The following is an 18,663-nucleotide window of genomic DNA, read 5'->3' on the forward strand; positions in this document are numbered from 1 at the left end:
AGTTTCGTTGATAATAATTCGTTCTAAAGATTTAGGTGTGTAATTCGATTCTTAATTTAGATTAAACCATTTATCTTTCTTTGCTTTCTAGATATTTGCGGGAAAATTGTTTAATACAAACACATATGTACGAATTTTAATACAAATAGAAGAGCAGTTACGTGATTTCCATCTAATCCTTTCTTTTTTATGTTTTTAATTTGTTATTTTTATCCAACAGAATACAATCACGTCTCTTCGTGTTTTTTCATGTAAAATTTCTTCGTACCGTTCAACTATGTTATATTTACAAAGGGTAAGAAATAATATTGCAAAAAAGAAGAGCAAACAAAAAAAAATAAATTATGTTTTCGTTGTTTAATTTAATTTATATTTTAATTTTATCTTTTATTTTTTAGTCAATCTAATTTTTTAAATTGTTTTTTATGATAATATTTTAGAAAAGAAACAAATTGAAATAGAATGAAACAGTAGAACATAATCTTCTATGTTTTTTAATTATTTTCTCTCCCATAATATTTTCTCTCTATCATCAATTTCACACATACTCCACCAAGAACTAGCAGAGAAGAGCCTAAAAGTATATTACAATATTTTCTCTATTTTAGGTAATAATTTTTTATGATTTTTGTCAATATCAGTCCTAAGGCCTAAGATTAAACATTCACAAATAAAAAATTTCATTAAAAAAAATACACAGTACTAAGGGTTGATATTAACAAAATCTATTTTTTATTAATAGTTAGAAATATTATTACTAAAACATATAATAGGCAAATATGACCTTTTAACTATTGATAAATCAATTGTAAATTATTGTAAAATTATTTTTAAAATATAAAATTTGAAAAAACTATTTAAATGGTGTTGAATTTTTTCTTAATTATTAGCAGACATAAAGTTGTTCTTAAAACATTGAATATACAACATTTTTTAACTACTAACTTTTTGTCAATAATTTATAAAATTAATCTTAAATTATATATTTAAATTTATTAACTATTTTGTGATTATTATTATATATTTTACTTAAAATTTTAACTTGTTTATTGACATATAAATTTAAATAGACTAATAGGTCAAACCTTAAAAAAATGGGCAAAATAAATAAACAAATTAAGTTTAGACCTTAACTTTAAAAATTGTACTAGATTTAAACCTTACAAAACCTAAACTGGTAGAGTTTATTTCTATTCTATATATCTATATCCCAGTTGTCAGGATATTAGAGATGCCGATTTATTTTAAATTAATGAATCAATTAATTGCAAGGTCTTACGTACGATAAATTTTCGCGTATTTAAATTGAAACGATAAGGGAATGACAGTAAATGATATCTATTACAGATATTTATGTCGTGAAGTATACTATGCAAGTTTCTTAAAGTTAAAGCAGTAAAGTAAATTCTTAACAAACTTAGTTGGATTAGACCAAATGGACCATCCTAATTATCAATATATGTTCGATTTGGGTGTCACTTGCATGGAATATTCCATTGCTTGTTAGAGATATGCTACAGACCTAAACTATCCAGTACCATTTTAAGTTTTAATTCTAAAATGAATCTTGATTTATTTGACAGCAAAAAAAAAAATCTAAGTCTTATTCTTTCGTACGTTTATGTTTGTTTGTGGGGAAATGCAGATTAGCACAATGCTCAAAGATTTAAAGGAAAACTCATGCCTTCTTCGTATATGTGGATTTGAAATTCTTCTAATAATCTAAAATTTTGTTTGGCAAATATATCCATATGCCTAATAATAGTTAATTGAGAAGCCACAATTAATAAAAAAAAAATCACTTGCAGCTTGGACCTTTGTAATAATCTTTTGAACTAGGCCTTAGCTAATTTTCCTAACATGCTAGTAGCATCTTCCCTAATACTATTAAAGTTGTCATTTTCTTCTCAATATTTTTTCTCTCTCTCACTCAAAAGAAGTGTGTACAAGAAGAAATGAGAGAAATAACATGCATCTTAATATTAAGTAGGGTGCAAGAGTAGATTGTATAATTTTGAATTGTGAATTTTTTTTTCTCTTAAAATATAACATATGTGTACAATATCCCATATATAACTTAGAACTGATGATCAGTGTTGTGTTCATGATGGAGGGCAGCTAGCTAGCTGTGTGACTTGAGAAGTAGGAAAGGAATATAGAGCGTGACAGTGAGAGAGAATCTGTCAATAAAGAAAAGATGGATGCTCTAAAGAAAATAACAAAAATGAAAAGGAAGGTCTAAAGCAACTTGCATTTGGTGCAGATAAATATTATGAAAAGATATTATTAATTTCTTTGGATATTCAAATCCTATTTGCATATTTCTTTATGGGTGGGAAAGGAGCAAAGCTTTTACGGGTACAGTTTATCAGGTAAATATATATATATATTCTGATGAAGGATTTGGATCTTGCAAAAGAGATATAGGCCCATATATAATTGTAAGGTTCTTATTCCTCAATCATTTTAAAGTTTCTGCAGGGTCACGATAAAACTAGAGAAAAAAGTGAAATTCTTATTATCATCACGCTACATGCTAGTTCATTGCCTATACAAAGGAATCAATCTTTCATTTCCACCAGTCCCTCTCCCCACAACTCACGACCGTTCAAAAAGCGATACTGCGCAGGATAAAATGATGCAGCCATGATGAACATATACAGAAATTCACTGGTTCCATAGCTTAATTATATTATATTACATCGTGCATGCTGAGTCCTTGACCAACTTTCTTCCTCTTTCCATATTGTGTAGTACATAATTTTATTTTAGAATATGATCGACTCCATAGAAGGATCAATATCATAGTAATTTTTTATTTTTTTTTTGCTTTTCATTTTTTATTATTAACTTATAAGTCACGTCCAAATCAAACAAGGGATTACAAAAAACATTCAGTGTTAATTATTTGGACTTTTTTTTTCATATTCTAAGTTTTAAAGTAAAACATTACTTAAAGAAAAAGAAATAAGAATATTGTATCAGTCTAATCAACCACTTTAGTATTTTATATATATATATTTAGAATTTTAATCCTTTTATATGTCTGGGTTTAAATGAAATCAAACATGTGTGCCACCATTATTTTTTACTCGAGAACAGATATCCTCTTTCTTAAAAGATAACAAAGTTATATATATTAACTCTATTGTTAATTGGTTAGCTATGTTTTTGGTGGATGCGTTAACACAGAAATTTTCACTCACTCTCATCTCATGTGGATGAAAATGCCCTCATTCGTCCATGAAAGTACCAGATGAAATAGTCACGATCAGTGTGAAGAGTAACTTCTCCAACCTACTCGGAAAAACAAGAAAGCTCAAGTGGAAGTGAGAAGTTCAAAATCGTCTTTATCCAAAGACGCATACACACATGTAGCTGACACACTCTCGTAATGTGCTTTCCTCTTAAGTGAATAAATAAAATTTCATTTACTTTTGATTTAGTTTAAAGTGTATCATAATATCAATTTAATGCTGATAAAAAAAATCCCATTTTGCTAAATTTGAAAAAAAAACATTTTTATTCATTTTAAAGGAATTTAAATTATTTATAGTTCACATGACACTGCTAGCTAGAATTAATTCATGAAACCTATAAAAGAAACATTAAAATGGATGGATCGTTCTGACTAAAGAAAAGCCAATATTTATTTTATTATTAACATCAATCCTTACGATTAATTTTAAGTATTTAAAATTAGTATAAATTTCATTAAAAAGTATTTATTAAATTAAAAATAAAATAAATATTTCTATTTCTAATAATTTTTTTTTTAATAATTTATCAACCTTAAAGGTTACTATTAATATATTCTTTTACTTTTTAACGTCGCTTTACAAGTTTTGTTATACTTAATAATAAAATATCAATCGTTAATCATTAACTGTTGTCCATGACTGTTGACAATTCTTACTTTTCTCATTACACGGTTCAACGTTCTAACAAGTAGTGAATGATTAATTTTATCAAGCTTAATTGAAGTTGAAAAACTATTAAAAAAATCTAGTTACTGAAGGTTTAATTAAACATAATATTTTATTCCATTATAGTAATAATAAATTTTGACGGTGAAAAAGGAAAATAAAGTATCAATATATTGTAACTACATGTATATGATATTTGTTATAAATTAGACAAGAACGTGCATAATATGTCTTAAATCTGACGAAAGAAAGCAAAATTGAACAAAGTGCATAAACATAAAAGTACTTCATTCCATTTATATATTTACGAAGTACACCAAATTTAGACTCTTAGATGGAACACACCTTAAATTTCCAACATAATACTCAACCCAACCAAAACATGAAACCAACTTAACTACTAGTCACCCATAACATTAACTTTTGCAAAACTTTAAAACTATAAGATAAGAACACCATGGTTCCTTCAGTCTTCATAAATGCAACCAGCATTCCTCCTAACAGCCATGGAGACCAGAGAGGATTTCATCTCCAGAGAGAGTTTCAAGCACTCAGAGAAGTCCACTCCAGAATCATCACAAGGCACCCAGTTGAAGCTTTGAAGGAACATAGCAAGCCAAATCTCAACAGTGGCTAAGCCCATAGCTTTTCCAGGACACACCCTTCTTCCAGAACCAAAAGGTGCCAACCTAAGATCTGACCCCATAATTGGCACATCCTCTAGTAGAAAACGCTCTGGCTTGAACTGTTCTGGATCAGACCACACTTTTTGGTCATGTGTAATAGCCCACATATTCACCATAGCAGTAGTGCCAGCTGGAATAAAGTGATGACCAATGTTTGTGTCATGGATTGCAAGCCTGGCCCAAGAAAGTAGAGGACCCGGTGGATGCATCCTCAAAGTTTCCTTCACTATGGCGCGTAGGTAAGGAAGGTTGGGAAGGTCAAGATCAGTCACACTGCGGCCATAGCCAACAACTGAGTCAATTTCATATTGTGCCTTGGCTTGAATTTCTGGGTGCATAACCATCCTAGCAAGAATCCACTCTAGAAGAATTGCCACGGTATCGGTCCCTCTAAAGATCATTTCCTGAAAATAATTTGAAAATAGACACATGTCAATAAAATTAAGGTCTTTAATAAAGTAGATTCAAACAAGCAGAAAAAGAGTGTGACTGTTGGTATATATCCTCGGGGAAATATATTCCAGAAAACACTGGAAGAAAATTGCAAAAATAATGTTACGCGACAGAAAGGGAGCTTACCTGAGTGGGAGAGTTGTGTGTGTATATATAAATTAACCAAAAAACTTGTTCTACATATAATTAGAGAAGTTCAGATTAAGTAAGACTAAAGGAAAAATAAATATTTTTCACTAATATTTTAATTAAAAATTGAATCTGAAGTGTTGGTCCTTCTATATATACATTTTCTATGTATGTCATTTGCAAACGGTTTTTTCATGATAAAACAAAAATTTATGTATACTTTTTAATAAAAAAATGTTATTATTTATTTCTTATTTTAAACACATTTTAAGAAAATATATTTGTAAAAAACATAAGAACTAATTAAAAGCAAGAAGAGACCATGAGATAATTATGTGAACAATAATGTAGCAACCACAAATGTAACTGTAATTAACCTGGAACAAAAAGAACATGAGATTAGATATGAGAAAAAGAAGAAGAAAGAAAAAAACTCACCCACAAAACAGCAACCATATCAGAGTGTTGAAGCATGTTCTCCTTCTCCAAATCCAGCAGCACATCAACAAAATCACCTGAACTCTCATTCAGGGCCTTACCTTCACCTTCAACAGCCCTTTTCACCCTATGCTCCAATATGATTTTCCCAACAAAAACATTCACTCTAGCCACCAGATACCTACACCTCCTCCTCACACCTTGCAAATCCAACCAACCCAAGACAGTAAAGTGGTCACTCCAGTTAAAACTTCCAAGCAAATCATACCCTTCCCCCACCAACTCCTCAAGCTCACACCCCTCACCACCCTCACCAAACTCATAACTCCTCCCAAAGACGCTCATCATCACATTATTCAACGACCCAAAATGCAACACTTTTCTCACCTCCACCTCACTGTCCCTTTCCATCAAGCCTATGATCTCCCTCACCATCTGACTCCCAACATGGGCCCGAAACTCTCCAGAGGCAGCAATCCTCCGAGGAGAGAACATGTGAGTGGCAGAAATCCTCCTAAGATTCCTCCAGTACTCACCGTAAGGCGCAAACCCCATGGCTCGGTGAAAGAGAAGCTCATAAGCGGATTCCTTAACAGGTCGATCCGCAAAAGCTGAACTGTTCAAAATCTCTTTGGCTGTGTCTGGCTCACTGGAAATAACAAAACGAGTGAACCCCACAGAGAATGCCATCAAAGGCTTGGCCATGAAGGTGTCAGCGAGCTTTGCAAGGACCCTGTGAGTTAGAGTCCCTGTAAAAGCTGAAACCAGACCAAGCACTGGGAAACCAGAAGGTCCGGGAATCACAGCTTTGTTGTTGAGAGTTGATTCCAGTCTAAACTTGGACAAAGCCCAAGCAAGACCACCAGGAACCAGCCAGTAACCAAACACGGCTACTAGGAGCAGAAAACCGCAAAAGACATTGAAGGTGAGTGTGGTTGAGCAGGCCAATAGCGGCAAGAACAAGGAGCAGAGTTCCAATGACATTTTGTGAAACGGAAACAAGAGAGAAGGATTTTAGAAGGAGAATGCAACTGTGGTGGAAGAATAAGGACCTAAGTGAACCCTTATATAGATATAGAGACTGTTCTATTGACACACAGAGACACGAGTTTTAAGCAGTTCTAGAGCATAGTAACTTGATGCTGAAACTGGCTTTTCAGTTTCTTTTCTTTAATATACTTACCTTTTAAATTTTTCATGTTTACATTTTTTTTAAATTTCATATTAATTAACTGTCACATGAATTTTTTAATATTTTATTTTTAAAAAATTATTTAATATTTTTTTTTAACTTTTAATTTATTTTATGTATATATTTTAAAATTTTTCTTGTTTTCAATCTTTCAAGTTTATGTCACTGATTTGTAATTTTTATTATCTTTTAAACTTTACCTGTAATATTCAAAATTATCTTTTACTTTTTAATGCTATAAAAAAAAATTAAACTGTTCTGTAGGAACACGGTAAAAACGGATTTTATAGTTCTAGTCTTTAGAGCATAGTAACTTGATGCCCTGACTTTTCGCTAACCTATTTACTTTAAAGATCAGTTTGAGAAACGCATTTTTCACCGACTTTTTTTAATTTTTTATTTACTTTACTTTTTTTAACTTTTCATTTATTTTATGTATATATATTTTAAAATATTCACGTTTTTAATCTTTCAAGTTTTTTTTTAACTTTTACGTGGAATATTTAATATTCTCTTTTATTTTTTATTGCTATAAAAAATTTATAGGTTAAAAAAAGTAATAAATTAAAATTTATAACTTATATTGTAACACAAAATCAGTCTAAATAGTTAGTGAGACTATATTATGTAAAACTAAATGCTTATAATTTTTTGAATTCCAGTCTTTAAAAAACCTAATGAATATATACTTTAAATATATTGTAATAAATATTTAATATACAATATATAATTAAATTTGACAACTTTTAAATAAGGTATATAAAATTTAAAAGTGAAAATACTTTTATTTAAATTAAAGTATTACATAAATGATTAAGTTTCAAAAATTTATTTATAATTTTTTTCTGACTTAGAAGTTTAGTTGAGGACTTTTTTTAATAAAATTTATAAATGATTTAACATTTTTTAGATATTTAATACATTTATGCTTTTAAATTTAATAAATAGTTTCAGAATATTATAATAAAAATATTTTATTATTAATTATCGAGCATTAAAATAGAAAAGTAAGCAAAATAGTAATCACGTGTAAGGTCATGCAATTTCACTATTCAGTGTTTTGAAAGAATAGAAGTTTGCTCAGCGATTGCAGCAGAAAATCTGACAAAAATTGCAAAAATTAGGGGTCATTGAAGTTTTGGGTTTCATGCAACGATGCAATAACGGCTTTTAGCTTCATGTGATAATTGCACATTATGCAGCAGATAAGAGGCACAATTTATGGGTTAGTTTGAATTGAATTACTCAAGAAATTATATGTAAATTTTTTATTAAAAATGATATTAAACTGTATAAAAAATTACAAAAAAAATATTTGTTCTATTTTTATAAAAAAATTATAGGATAAAATTTATATATTATTTTATTATTTATGAATTAAAATTATATTTGTATCTTAATCAAAATATATATTTAATATTATTGTAAATTATAAAAGTGAAAATCTAATCTTAATTAAAAAATTACACAAAAGATATTTATAATACAACAACTAAATTTTTTCAATTCTGATAAAAATTTTAATCTAATTGATTAGTATCTAGTGGCCTATTTTCATACATAAGTAGAATAAGTATATTTTCAAAGATAATTGAAAAGAAATACAAAAATATCATTTACCACATTTAGCAAATTTTTTTAAATTGTTTTAAGCACATTTTAAAATATGTGCATTAAAAAAAATTAAAAAACTAGTAATATTAACTCCTGATATAAGTTTAGTCTATACATTAAAAAAAACATATTTTGAAATGAAAATTATATTAAATAATCTATTGATAATTAGATGGTAATAATATATCATATAATATTATTATACAAATCATGTAAAAAAAAGTGTCAATGTAAAAAGAAATACCGAATAAAAATTGAGTTAAAACTTTCAAACTGCTCACTAGATATATAAATTAATTATTATACGTATTTTGAATTGATATGTCTAATAAGAATCTATTTTAAAAAATATTGATTAACTATTTTGTAATTTTAAAAAGTGTCAAATATAAAGAATTTGATTTTTTTAAAGTTATATTTTAAAATATTTTTAAAAACAATATTTAAAAATAAAAAAATAAAATTAATGTTAACAAACAAATTTTATTTTATTTTAAAATTTTGATTTTTAAAAATAAAAACAAACAAATTCTAGTATTGTAAAATAGTTTTAGAAACTAAATTTCGACTTTCGAGGCACAAGTTAATCTTCGGAAATGGTCTATGAATTTGGAAATAAATGCTTAAAAGTTGTCATTGTTTTTCATACAGACAAAACTTTAGGAGAATTGATAATGTTTCTCAAAGATTTCTCGACAAAAAAAAAATGCCAACAACAAACCTCAGTGCAAAGAAAATGATGTTTTTCTGTGAGAAGGAAGATGACGAATTGTAAGGGAAAAAAAAAAGTGTTTGGGTTAATTTTTTTTAATAATTAGTAAAAAAAGTCCTATTTTAGACTTTTTATTTTGCCATCATAACTATTCAAAGCTATATCATGCCCATGTGCGGGCTTTCAGAGAATTTGGGCTTTCATTATTGCCTGAGGCCTAGTGCCTTGGGCCATTTGAAACGGCCCAAAATTTTTCGGAGTATTAAATATTCAGTTGACAAAAAAAAATAATATGGAAACAAAAAACTATGACTAAATACCCCGTATTAAATAAATGAATAGTTAACGACAAATTTTTTTTTTTGATTTTTTTTACAAAAATATTATAATTATAAAAAAAAGTTTATATTATAATTGAAGCGGGAAATCGAAAGAAAGAAAAAACAATACTGTTGGGCCTATAGGATGCTGTAAAAATCTAGTTTGTAAGTGAAATTAAGGGAAAGAGCCACCACCAAAAATGTCATGTGTATTAATGCCTTTAATGGGGCATTATCATTTTGCATTACCAAATACATATAGTTTCATATCAATACTATGTCAAAACAATATATAACAATTAATATACTTTGCTACAAAGTATGTGGTCTACTTCTTAATTGTTATTCTATTGAGTCAAATGTTGAAGTATTTTTTACAGATACATTATTATTATTATTATTATTCCACCTTCAACTTCACACTTCAATCATGCATGGTTCTTTGAATTTATTGTTACTGGGCTCACTAAAAAAAGTACATAAAATTTGATCAAAGTATGATTGTTGTATTATATATACTTAGGTGTTTTGTTTTTGTTTTTTTTGTTATCGGTGTCTTGTTTTTTTGGTTATCAATGTCATGACACGTGCCTTGAATAAACAAAAGGAAAGGATGCATTGCCTCTCTGGAGTGTGGGACCAAATTCACGGACTGAACTAAGCTGCAAGTAGGATATAGTATATACCACTCACCTGGTTCGCATAGATTCAGAATGACGTGGCTGCTGACGTCTTTTCATTGCTATAACTTTTTTAAAGGCTGAATTTTACACAACAACGTGTTCATGACCCAAAAACAGCACCAAATGTAGGGAATAAAACAAAAATCCCTAGGTATGCACGTCACCAGTTAGATCACCAAAGACTAATACAATAATATATACAAGACAAAAACATAAATATAACCCCTTTTTATCGTATTTTTTGGGCACATACTTATTTCAAGGCCGTTTAATTGACCATTAAACCTCATTTAAATAACTTTCAGATTGCAACTTCTTTAACTACAGGTAATTTTCTACAATATACTCTAATTTTAAGTTATATATATGTTTTTATTTATTTATTTTCCAAACAAAATTGCTTTTTATAAAAAAATTACTGAGACATGGACTTGGAAAGATTGCACCTTCTTTTTCTTGTTGAGAAAATTCCACGACAATTGAACTTGAAACCCAAGGCAAAGTCATACCTCCCTTTGGATTGGCTACTGGGTCTTGTTCGTTGTGGTTTCTTATTCCACCTAAGAGTTTCTAAGAAATCAAGTATTTTTAACACTTTTATGTTTTTGTTGATAACTAAAATTGCACGCTACGTTCACACAAATTTTATGCTCTTTTTCACTAAATAATTCGAGTCTATTTGTATTTATATTTATATTCAACGATATATATATATATATATATATATATATATATATATGGTCAATAAAAGTTGCTACTAATTTTTCCAATGAATTAATGGTCATTTTCTTGATGGAATAATACGCTGAATTGTATTAGTTTCATGCCTAAACCTCATTTGTATTACCCTACTAATTCAGTTTTATTTTTCTTTTTTCTCTCGACCACGACGGTAAGCGTCATTTCCTATGTACACCATGTGAGAGAAAAAGTATGTTCATAAATTATTTTCCAAAGATAATTTATACAAATGAATGTTAAATAGAATCTACGTTCTAGTAAGATTATTTTGTTTTTTCTTATGGACATAACCCACCCGATTTAACGTAATCGACGAATTGGTATTGGCGTGTGGGTACACTATTTAGAGAGTGGGAGTGGAAGAGGCTCTCGTTGAGAGGTTCAGAATGAACGGCTTAAGAAGTGAAAGAGCACCTCTCTTGGAGGCTGAACGCAACGTAAGTCAATTTCTCACACCAAAGTTGTTTTCTTTTATCTCTATGGAATCTTCTTCTTCTCTTACTTCATCTTGGGTGTCACTCATGACTCATTGGTGCTTGCCTTCAGCTTCAACAATTTGTGACTTTTTTTCGTCAATTACTTGTTTTTACTATTTATGGCTAGTGGGGTTGTGTTATAATTGAAAAGAAGACATGCTCTTTCGGTGTAATACTGGATTATTCCACTGCGCTTTAGATAATAATATTAATAATTATCCTGTTGCACTGTTTGAAACCTTTTTTTAAAATCGTTTAATGGGTATCTAACAAGCTTCTATGTGTGTATTTCAGTTTCCTGTTCATTACTAAAAGGTTGTGTTTCCGGTACTATGTTCAGTTGAAAACATAGTTGGAAATCTTTACTCTTTTGTCATCTTTCGGGTTTTTTAATTTATAAGGGAGGTCATGGTTTTTAACGGTTTCAAACTGGTTTAAAAATATTCATGGTTTATTGTTTAATTATGTTCCCAATTCTTGGCACGGTTATGCATATAGTACTTCAAAAGTGCTAAAGGATTGTGGGCATATATTTCTGCAAGTGCATGTATTGTTGTACATTACAACTCCATTGATATTTTTAGTCTATATAGGGAAGAGAAAAGAGGGATGGTGACTCGGCAGGTCAAGTTTCAGACCTTGAACATGGTGATGCTGTGCCGGTAATCATTGTCCATACATCATTTAATCTCTCTATAACATATAACATCATATTAGTATGTGAAATTTCTAACTTTACGCATGAAAATTGCAGGCGGAAAATGTGGGATTCTGTCGAGTGTTTTCACTTGTAAGTGGTCAATGAATGTTTCTTTGGATGACTTGTTGCCATATTTTTGTTGTCATTAATTTTTTTTAAAAATTAATTACAGGCTAAGCCTGAGGCTGGAAAGTTGGTGATTGGTACGGTGGCTCTGTTGATTGCAGCCACATCGAGTATCTTAGTTGTATGCATCTTTTGCTATCTTAGTTGTATGCTGACATAACATATACCCTGTAAAAGTTATGTCAGCATGTATCTTTATATTATTTGCTGCCGATATGGTTGGATATGGAGTTAAAGGTGCTTTCTAATGAACATGGAAATGTTCTTGCTGTAGCAAAAATTTGGTGGGAAGATAATTGACATTGTCTCAAGGAATATTCAAACTCCGGAGGAGAAAGATGAGGCTTTGAATGCTGTCAAAAGCACCATACTAGAAATCTTTTTGATCGTTGTTATCGGGTATGAGCCTTGCTTTTGTTCTTTCCAATGAATTGTAGAGATATAGTTTTATCTGGATGTAGTTGTGAACCTAAGACTTTTGATAGCATGAATTTTCTAGGATCCCAAGTGAGATTCACTGAGTTTTCTTGATTTTACAGTTCAGTTTGCACAGCACTTCGATCTTGGCTTTTTTATTCTGCCAGTGAAAGAGTCGTTGCACGGCTGAGAAAGAATTTGTTCAGTCACCTCGTAAACCAGGTTAAACAATATTGTCATAATGACTCTTTCTTGCATTGTTCCTCTGTATTTGTGTTATTTTCAGTCACTTGGAGAGCAGACATTTCCTGCTTGCCACTAATAATTACCCTTGGCTCACGATAAAGCTTGCTTATTATGGATGATGAGTTTTCAGGAGATAGCCTTCTTTGATGTTACTCGAACTGGGGAACTTTTAAGTAGGCTATCTGAGGATACACAAATCATAAAGAATGCTGCAACTACCAATCTTTCTGAGGCCCTGAGAAACTTTTCAACTGCATTCATTGGTCTGAGCTTCATGTTTGCAACATCATGGCAGTTAACATGTAAGTAATTCAACATTGAATAGTTGTTTCATAAGATACACATACACACACATGCACACATATTTTGTGTTTATCCTAACCAATGTTTTGGAAAACTAAACTTGTCATAAAACCAGTAGAAGTATGGCTCACAGTTCTTTGGTTCATTCAATCATAGTTGAATCAATGATAATGAGATAAATATTTTAATACTATATAATATATTAAGTAATAAATTAAAACAATCATAAGCAATCAGGCTAGATAAAAAAATCAAATTTGCATAAAAGGACCAAATTATAAATCCTGCATGATAAAAAAATAATTAAAGAACTAGTATAGCAATTCATACATGAGCAGAAGACCTTACACATGGGCTGTTATTTGTCTCAAAATATTTTTGGTTGAATAAAAAAATATAAAAAAAGCAAGTGAACAAAAGAATTTGTTCAAACCAGTTTTCACTACTGGTTAGAAACTTAGAATGGTTGTCTAATTGTCTGATTTTTTTTAGTTGTCTTAATCGACTGCTTCACTGGTTTTCTGGTGGCTGACCAGGTTTCTTTATCCATTATCCTAACCTATTGCTCTCTCCAACTTTTATAGTGTTGGCTTTGGCTGTTGTACCTGTTCTTTCTGTCGCTGTTCGCAAATTTGGCCGTTACCTGCGTGAACTTTCTCACAAAACTCAGGCTGCAGCTGCAGTAGCTTCTTCAATTGCTGAGGCATGTCTTTTTTTATCAAACATATATCATGGAAGATAATAGTGAAACTGATATTAATTTTGTCTGTGCTGCTTAGGAATCCTTTGGTGCAATAAGAACAGTAAGATCTTTTGCCCAAGAAGATTATGAAATAACACGCTACTCAGAGAAAGTTGAAGAAACACTTAATCTTGGTCTTAAACAAGCTGTGAGTTAGCCAGTTGTATTTTGATCTGAGCTCGTGAGTAGTTTTATTTGTTTACCTTTACAACATTTAATCTTATTTTCTTGGTGATACAGAAAATTGTTGGACTATTTTCTGGAGGCCTTAATGCTGCATCTACACTTTCAGTGATTGTAGTTGTTATATATGGAGCTAATTTGACCATCAAGGGTTCCATGTCCTCGGGCGATCTGACATCTTTCATTCTTTATAGTCTCTCAGGTAAGTTCATCTTCTATTACTCCATTTCACATATGAATGAAATCTGCAAAACATTTACAATTGAAACTATGTATGATCCATGAATTGTATACAGTAGTTATGTATATTGACTCAACTATTTTGCCTTGTAGTGGGGTCTTCTATATCTGGTCTGTCAGGATTGTATACAGTAGTTATGAAAGCTGCAGGTGCCAGCAGAAGGGTATTTCAACTTTTGGATCGTACCTCATCCATGCTTAAACCAGGAGATAAATGTCCACTGGGGTCAGTTTCATATATTTCCTAAAATTTAGCTCTCTAAGAAATGCTAGTAACACAAGGCAACACACTTTGTACAATTGGGTGAAATGTATGTGGTGTACCCACATCATTTAGTGGATCATTCATGAATTTCACTTAATAGTAAAGAGTGTGTTGCTTTATACTATTTATGGAGAGTTTGCCTCTCATTTTATCTATTTATGCATTTTACTATCCTGGAACATGCTTAGTCTAGGATGTGCTGATGAAGGGCCCACCTTTTGGATTCTTGTGCAAAAAATAACTTTACAGTGCTCTAATTATTGAAATCCTGTATTACCAATGAAAAAATGATTAACTCATTATAAAGCTTTGAAATATTTAGACACTTGTAGACAGCCCCCTGTACCTCAATGTTACCGAGAAGTGTAACTTCATAATAGAGAGAATGAATGTCCCACACAGGGTAAGAATACAAGGGTCATACATACACATGTTATTCACCTTCTCCACTATATTATTTCAGAATCATTTTATAAATTAAATATATCCTTTTCAGCTTTAATTTTTTTCTATGTAAAATTGTTGATCTCTTAAAATGAGAAGTGATGCTAAATGTCTATTATTGTAGTGACCAAGATGGGGAAGTAGAACTAGATGATGTATGGTTTGCCTATCCATCACGCCCTAGTCATCCAGTGCTCAAGGTATCAATTTCCTTCTAATTCCGTGTCCTGGCTATACAAGTTCAATGGGAAATTATTAAAACAAATGATACTTCATTGTTCATCTTTAGGGCATTACATTGAAACTGCAGCCAGGCTCAAAGGTCGCTCTTGTTGGTCCAAGCGGTGGTGGAAAGGTATACTAGATATCTTTTCTTATTAGCATCTTTTCTTTCTTTTCTCTTTCTTGTGTTTATCTGTGCAATTCATCATTCCCCAAGGTTCTTATTTGACATGCTTGGGTTGAAGAAGCATAGAAAGGTAGAGAGCATGGTGGAGTGCAAGGGAAAGGCATCATGCACATTCACTTGTTTCTAATTTTGTGCAGAGTACAATTGCAAACTTAATTGAAAGATTTTATGACCCAACCAAAGGAAAGATTCTGCTGAATGGGGTTCCTCTGGTAGAAATATCACACAAGCACTTACACAGAAAGGTATATTGATCATAATTATTTTTTAATTTTCCAGTGTTTAAATTTATCTATTTTTGGTAGAATTAGATGTTTAAATTTAATTACTAGAAATTTTTCTGTTATTACTATTTACTGTCAAACACAGTGGGCATGGATTACTGAGTTAGCACTGCAGCAGCTGTTCCACTATAGGACACAACAGTTATAACATTTGAGCATATAAATATCACTTCATTTCAGTACATATTAACTTTGGATAAGGCAATTTTACGCTGCTAACAATGATTTACCCAAGTTAGTGTTGTTGTAGTGTCATGTATTTACATTTTAGGAAACTATGTATGTACTACTGTAAATTTTGTTTCTACGGGATAGAATCATTATATATCAAGAAGTCAAGGTGAAAAGCTATTTATTAGTTCATACCTTGTGCCTGCATGATGCAGGAGAATATAAAATTTGGTGTTTAGAAATTAGTTTGGTGAAGTTCAGGTTTAATAAAAATGTAAATTTATTTTTTTTATTTTGATAACTTAAATTAAATGCAGCTTGCTTGTATATTTGTAGATTAGTATAGTGAGTCAGGAGCCTACACTCTTCAACTGTTCCATAGAGGAGAACATAGCTTATGGATTTGATGGCAACGTGAATGCCATTGACATAGAAAATGCAGCGGTAATATTTACATTGTTCATTCTTCAATGAGGGATCTCTCCCAACGCTTCTTTGTTCATTATTTGTATGGATTTTAATGCAGAAAATGGCCAATGCACATGAATTTATATCAAAATTCCCAGAAAAATACCAAACCTTTGTTGGAGAACGTGGTGTAAGGCTTTCAGGAGGGCAGAAACAGAGAATAGCTATTGCTAGAGCCCTGCTTATGGACCCTAAGATTCTTCTACTAGATGAAGCCACCAGTGCCCTAGATGCTGAAAGCGAATACCTAGTACAGGTGAGTTAACACATTGTTCCAGATGGGTTTCTTTTTCTAGAGTTTCATGAACACACATACTTCATCTTCTTGTCGTTATATTTTTCACAATAAGCTAATGGTGATGGATATGATGCAGGATGCCATGGAATCTCTCATGAAAGGAAGAACAGTTCTAGTCATTGCTCATAGATTATCAACTGTTAAAACTGCTGATACTGTTGCAGTTATTTCGGATGGCCTAGTAGTCGAGAAAGGCACGCATGAAGAGCTTCTAAGCAAGAATGGTGTCTATACTGCATTAGTCAAAAGACAACTACAAACGACAACAAAAGCCGAAATCTAGACTCTGTCTAACAAGTTTTGAATAACACAAACCTACTATGTTGCTTGTTAAAACACTCTAGGGTGCCCACAAGGGGAGGGGGAACAAGATAGTTTGAGGCACAAGTTCCTTGGAAAATCCACATTATCGCAGTTGCAAGTTACAGCATTAAACTTTTAGCAACAAATTATGGATAGTGGTCCTTAACTGACCTCTGGTCTAAAATCTAATTCTCGCTTCTTGGATTAAGTATTCTGTTTTGCTGCTCTTGAATTGCCAGGGTCCCAAGATTTTAAAATGAATGGGGATTCGTGCAATTCGTTTGATCCCAAATTTTGTGAAAATTTGCAGGTGTTGTGATCTATACCGTAAGTATAGTTGCTAGAGTATTATCGACATGTTTTATCTGCCAAGTACAAACAATTTAGTGCCGATCTCTTCCCCCACTTCATCACGAAAATATGGAATGCTTTTTTTTTTTTAATTTAGTTTTGATTCGGTATGTTATCTATTTATTATTCACCACATCGAATATTTACTATTTTTCTTCTATTGTTAAAAGTCGATATTCACTAGAAGACAACTCAAATGTCATGATTTACCTGTACAAAGTTGTCTCTAGTGATGAAAGAAGACAACTCAAATACTAGAGGTCAAATGAAGTTGCTTGATTTGGATGTGAATCGCAAAAAAATTAGAAGAATAATTTAAAATCTTCTCTGTTTTCGCGCCTATAAATTCTCTTAATTGCAAAGCTCTTGCTAGAATACCAAGTTGGGGATGCACAGCTTTTGCTGTGGCAACTATAACACTCGTGTAGCTGTAGCTTGGGTGCAAGTCCTTAAAATTGATCATGATGATATTGGCAGGGACAGGTAGAGTTGGCTAAATTTATAGCACACCTGACAACTTTATTTATTGCTGGAAAATCTTCTTCTACCTTGTGATTTGTGGGTGTAGTATGTATCTCCTCTCCGATTAAAAATTCGAATTAAATGCACAAGAATCTTGATTCGTCTTACCTCTATTTGCATCATTTTTTTTATTGCGTGGTTTTCTCCTTCGACTCGAGAGTAACTTGTTAAACATAGTGAAGTATATGTAATGGTGCAACTTTTTAAAGTTGCTGTAACATTTTTGTTATAATAATTTTTATATACGTTTCATAAGTTATCAACTTTGAGATGAATAGTTTTCACATGAGTTGTTATTATTATTTTGCTTGCCTGTGTTCAAGAATCATACGCTATGGATCCTTATTTTTTTTCTACAAATACTTGCTTACTTTAATAATTGATAAAAAAAAATTTAAGATCTGTACTCCAAATGACTTTTAATGGCAAATAAAGATAATAAAATTATTTATTCTTTTATGTTTTTTATATAAGTTATCAGAAAAACTTTTGTAACAATATCATTTTTTTTTACAATTATGTGAATATATGTTAGCATGAGAGTACATATATTAATATATAATATAATAAGTATTTATTAAATAATAAATACAAAGTATAAACAACACTAACATCTAAGTTTTACTCATTAAGTGAGTTATTGAATTTGGTCAAAAATTTTTTTTTTTAAATCTAATAAATTAATAAGTATTATATGTCTTTTCATATGTGCAATAATTATTACCAATAATTTTATATTAAATATTTATAATAAATAATAAAGTCAGTGATCTATTTAAAAAATATATAAATATCTTTTGATTTTTAAAATATTAAAACAA

The 18,663-nt window shown here is 30.7% G+C and overlaps 2 protein-coding genes across 3 annotated transcripts; one reads left to right on the forward strand and one right to left on the reverse strand.

Moving 5' to 3' along the window:
- Positions 1-4,392: 4,392 nt before the first annotated feature.
- Positions 4,393-6,653, reverse strand: LOC113874800 (cytochrome P450 78A5-like). Its single transcript, XM_027513013.1, has 2 exons — positions 5,633-6,653; positions 4,393-5,016 (listed from the first exon to the last, which is right to left on the reverse strand). Exons 1-2 carry the CDS (start codon positions 6,614-6,616, stop codon positions 4,393-4,395), a joined length of 1,608 nt encoding a protein of 535 aa, XP_027368814.1. The 5' UTR covers positions 6,617-6,653.
- Positions 6,654-10,995: 4,342 nt separating this feature from the next.
- On the forward strand, positions 10,996-18,123 carry LOC113845857 (ABC transporter B family member 25). Of its 2 annotated transcripts, none has more exons than XM_027473508.1 (17): positions 10,996-11,331; positions 11,964-12,032; positions 12,125-12,160; positions 12,243-12,317; positions 12,471-12,595; positions 12,736-12,835; positions 12,990-13,161; positions 13,747-13,865; positions 13,942-14,052; positions 14,145-14,289; positions 14,421-14,553; positions 15,161-15,236; positions 15,326-15,391; positions 15,583-15,690; positions 16,237-16,344; positions 16,427-16,624; positions 16,743-18,123. In XM_027473508.1, exons 1-17 carry the CDS (start codon positions 11,281-11,283, stop codon positions 16,947-16,949), a joined length of 1,899 nt encoding a protein of 632 aa, XP_027329309.1. In that variant the 5' UTR covers positions 10,996-11,280; the 3' UTR covers positions 16,950-18,123. The 2 variants fall into 2 exon arrangements, with proteins under 2 accessions (XP_027329309.1, XP_027329310.1); XM_027473509.1 differs by having other exon boundaries at positions 11,169-11,331; positions 14,448-14,553; positions 16,743-17,939.
- The last annotated feature ends 540 nt before the right edge of the window (positions 18,124-18,663 follow it).

Source organism: Abrus precatorius, unplaced genomic scaffold (assembly GCF_003935025.1).
Source record: "Abrus precatorius isolate BTA unplaced genomic scaffold, Abrus_2018 Scaffold8, whole genome shotgun sequence".
Lineage (NCBI taxonomy): Eukaryota > Viridiplantae > Streptophyta > Magnoliopsida > Fabales > Fabaceae > Abrus > Abrus precatorius.

Coding starts and splice junctions, on each gene's coding strand:
- LOC113845857 (XM_027473508.1), top strand. CDS start 11,281: ATGAACGGCTTAAGAAGTGAAAGAGCACCTCTCTTGGAGGCTGAACGC. Junction 12,318..12,470: donor CCACATCGAGTATCTTAGTT/GTATGCATCTTT, acceptor TTCTTGCTGTAG/CAAAAATTTGGTGGGAAGAT. Junction 13,162..13,746: donor AACATCATGGCAGTTAACAT/GTAAGTAATTCA, acceptor CAACTTTTATAG/TGTTGGCTTTGGCTGTTGTA.
- LOC113874800 (XM_027513013.1), bottom strand. CDS start 6,616: ATGTCATTGGAACTCTGCTCCTTGTTCTTGCCGCTATTGGCCTGCTCA. Junction 5,017..5,632: donor ATATGGTTGCTGTTTTGTGG/GTGAGTTTTTTT, acceptor AATTATTTTCAG/GAAATGATCTTTAGAGGGAC.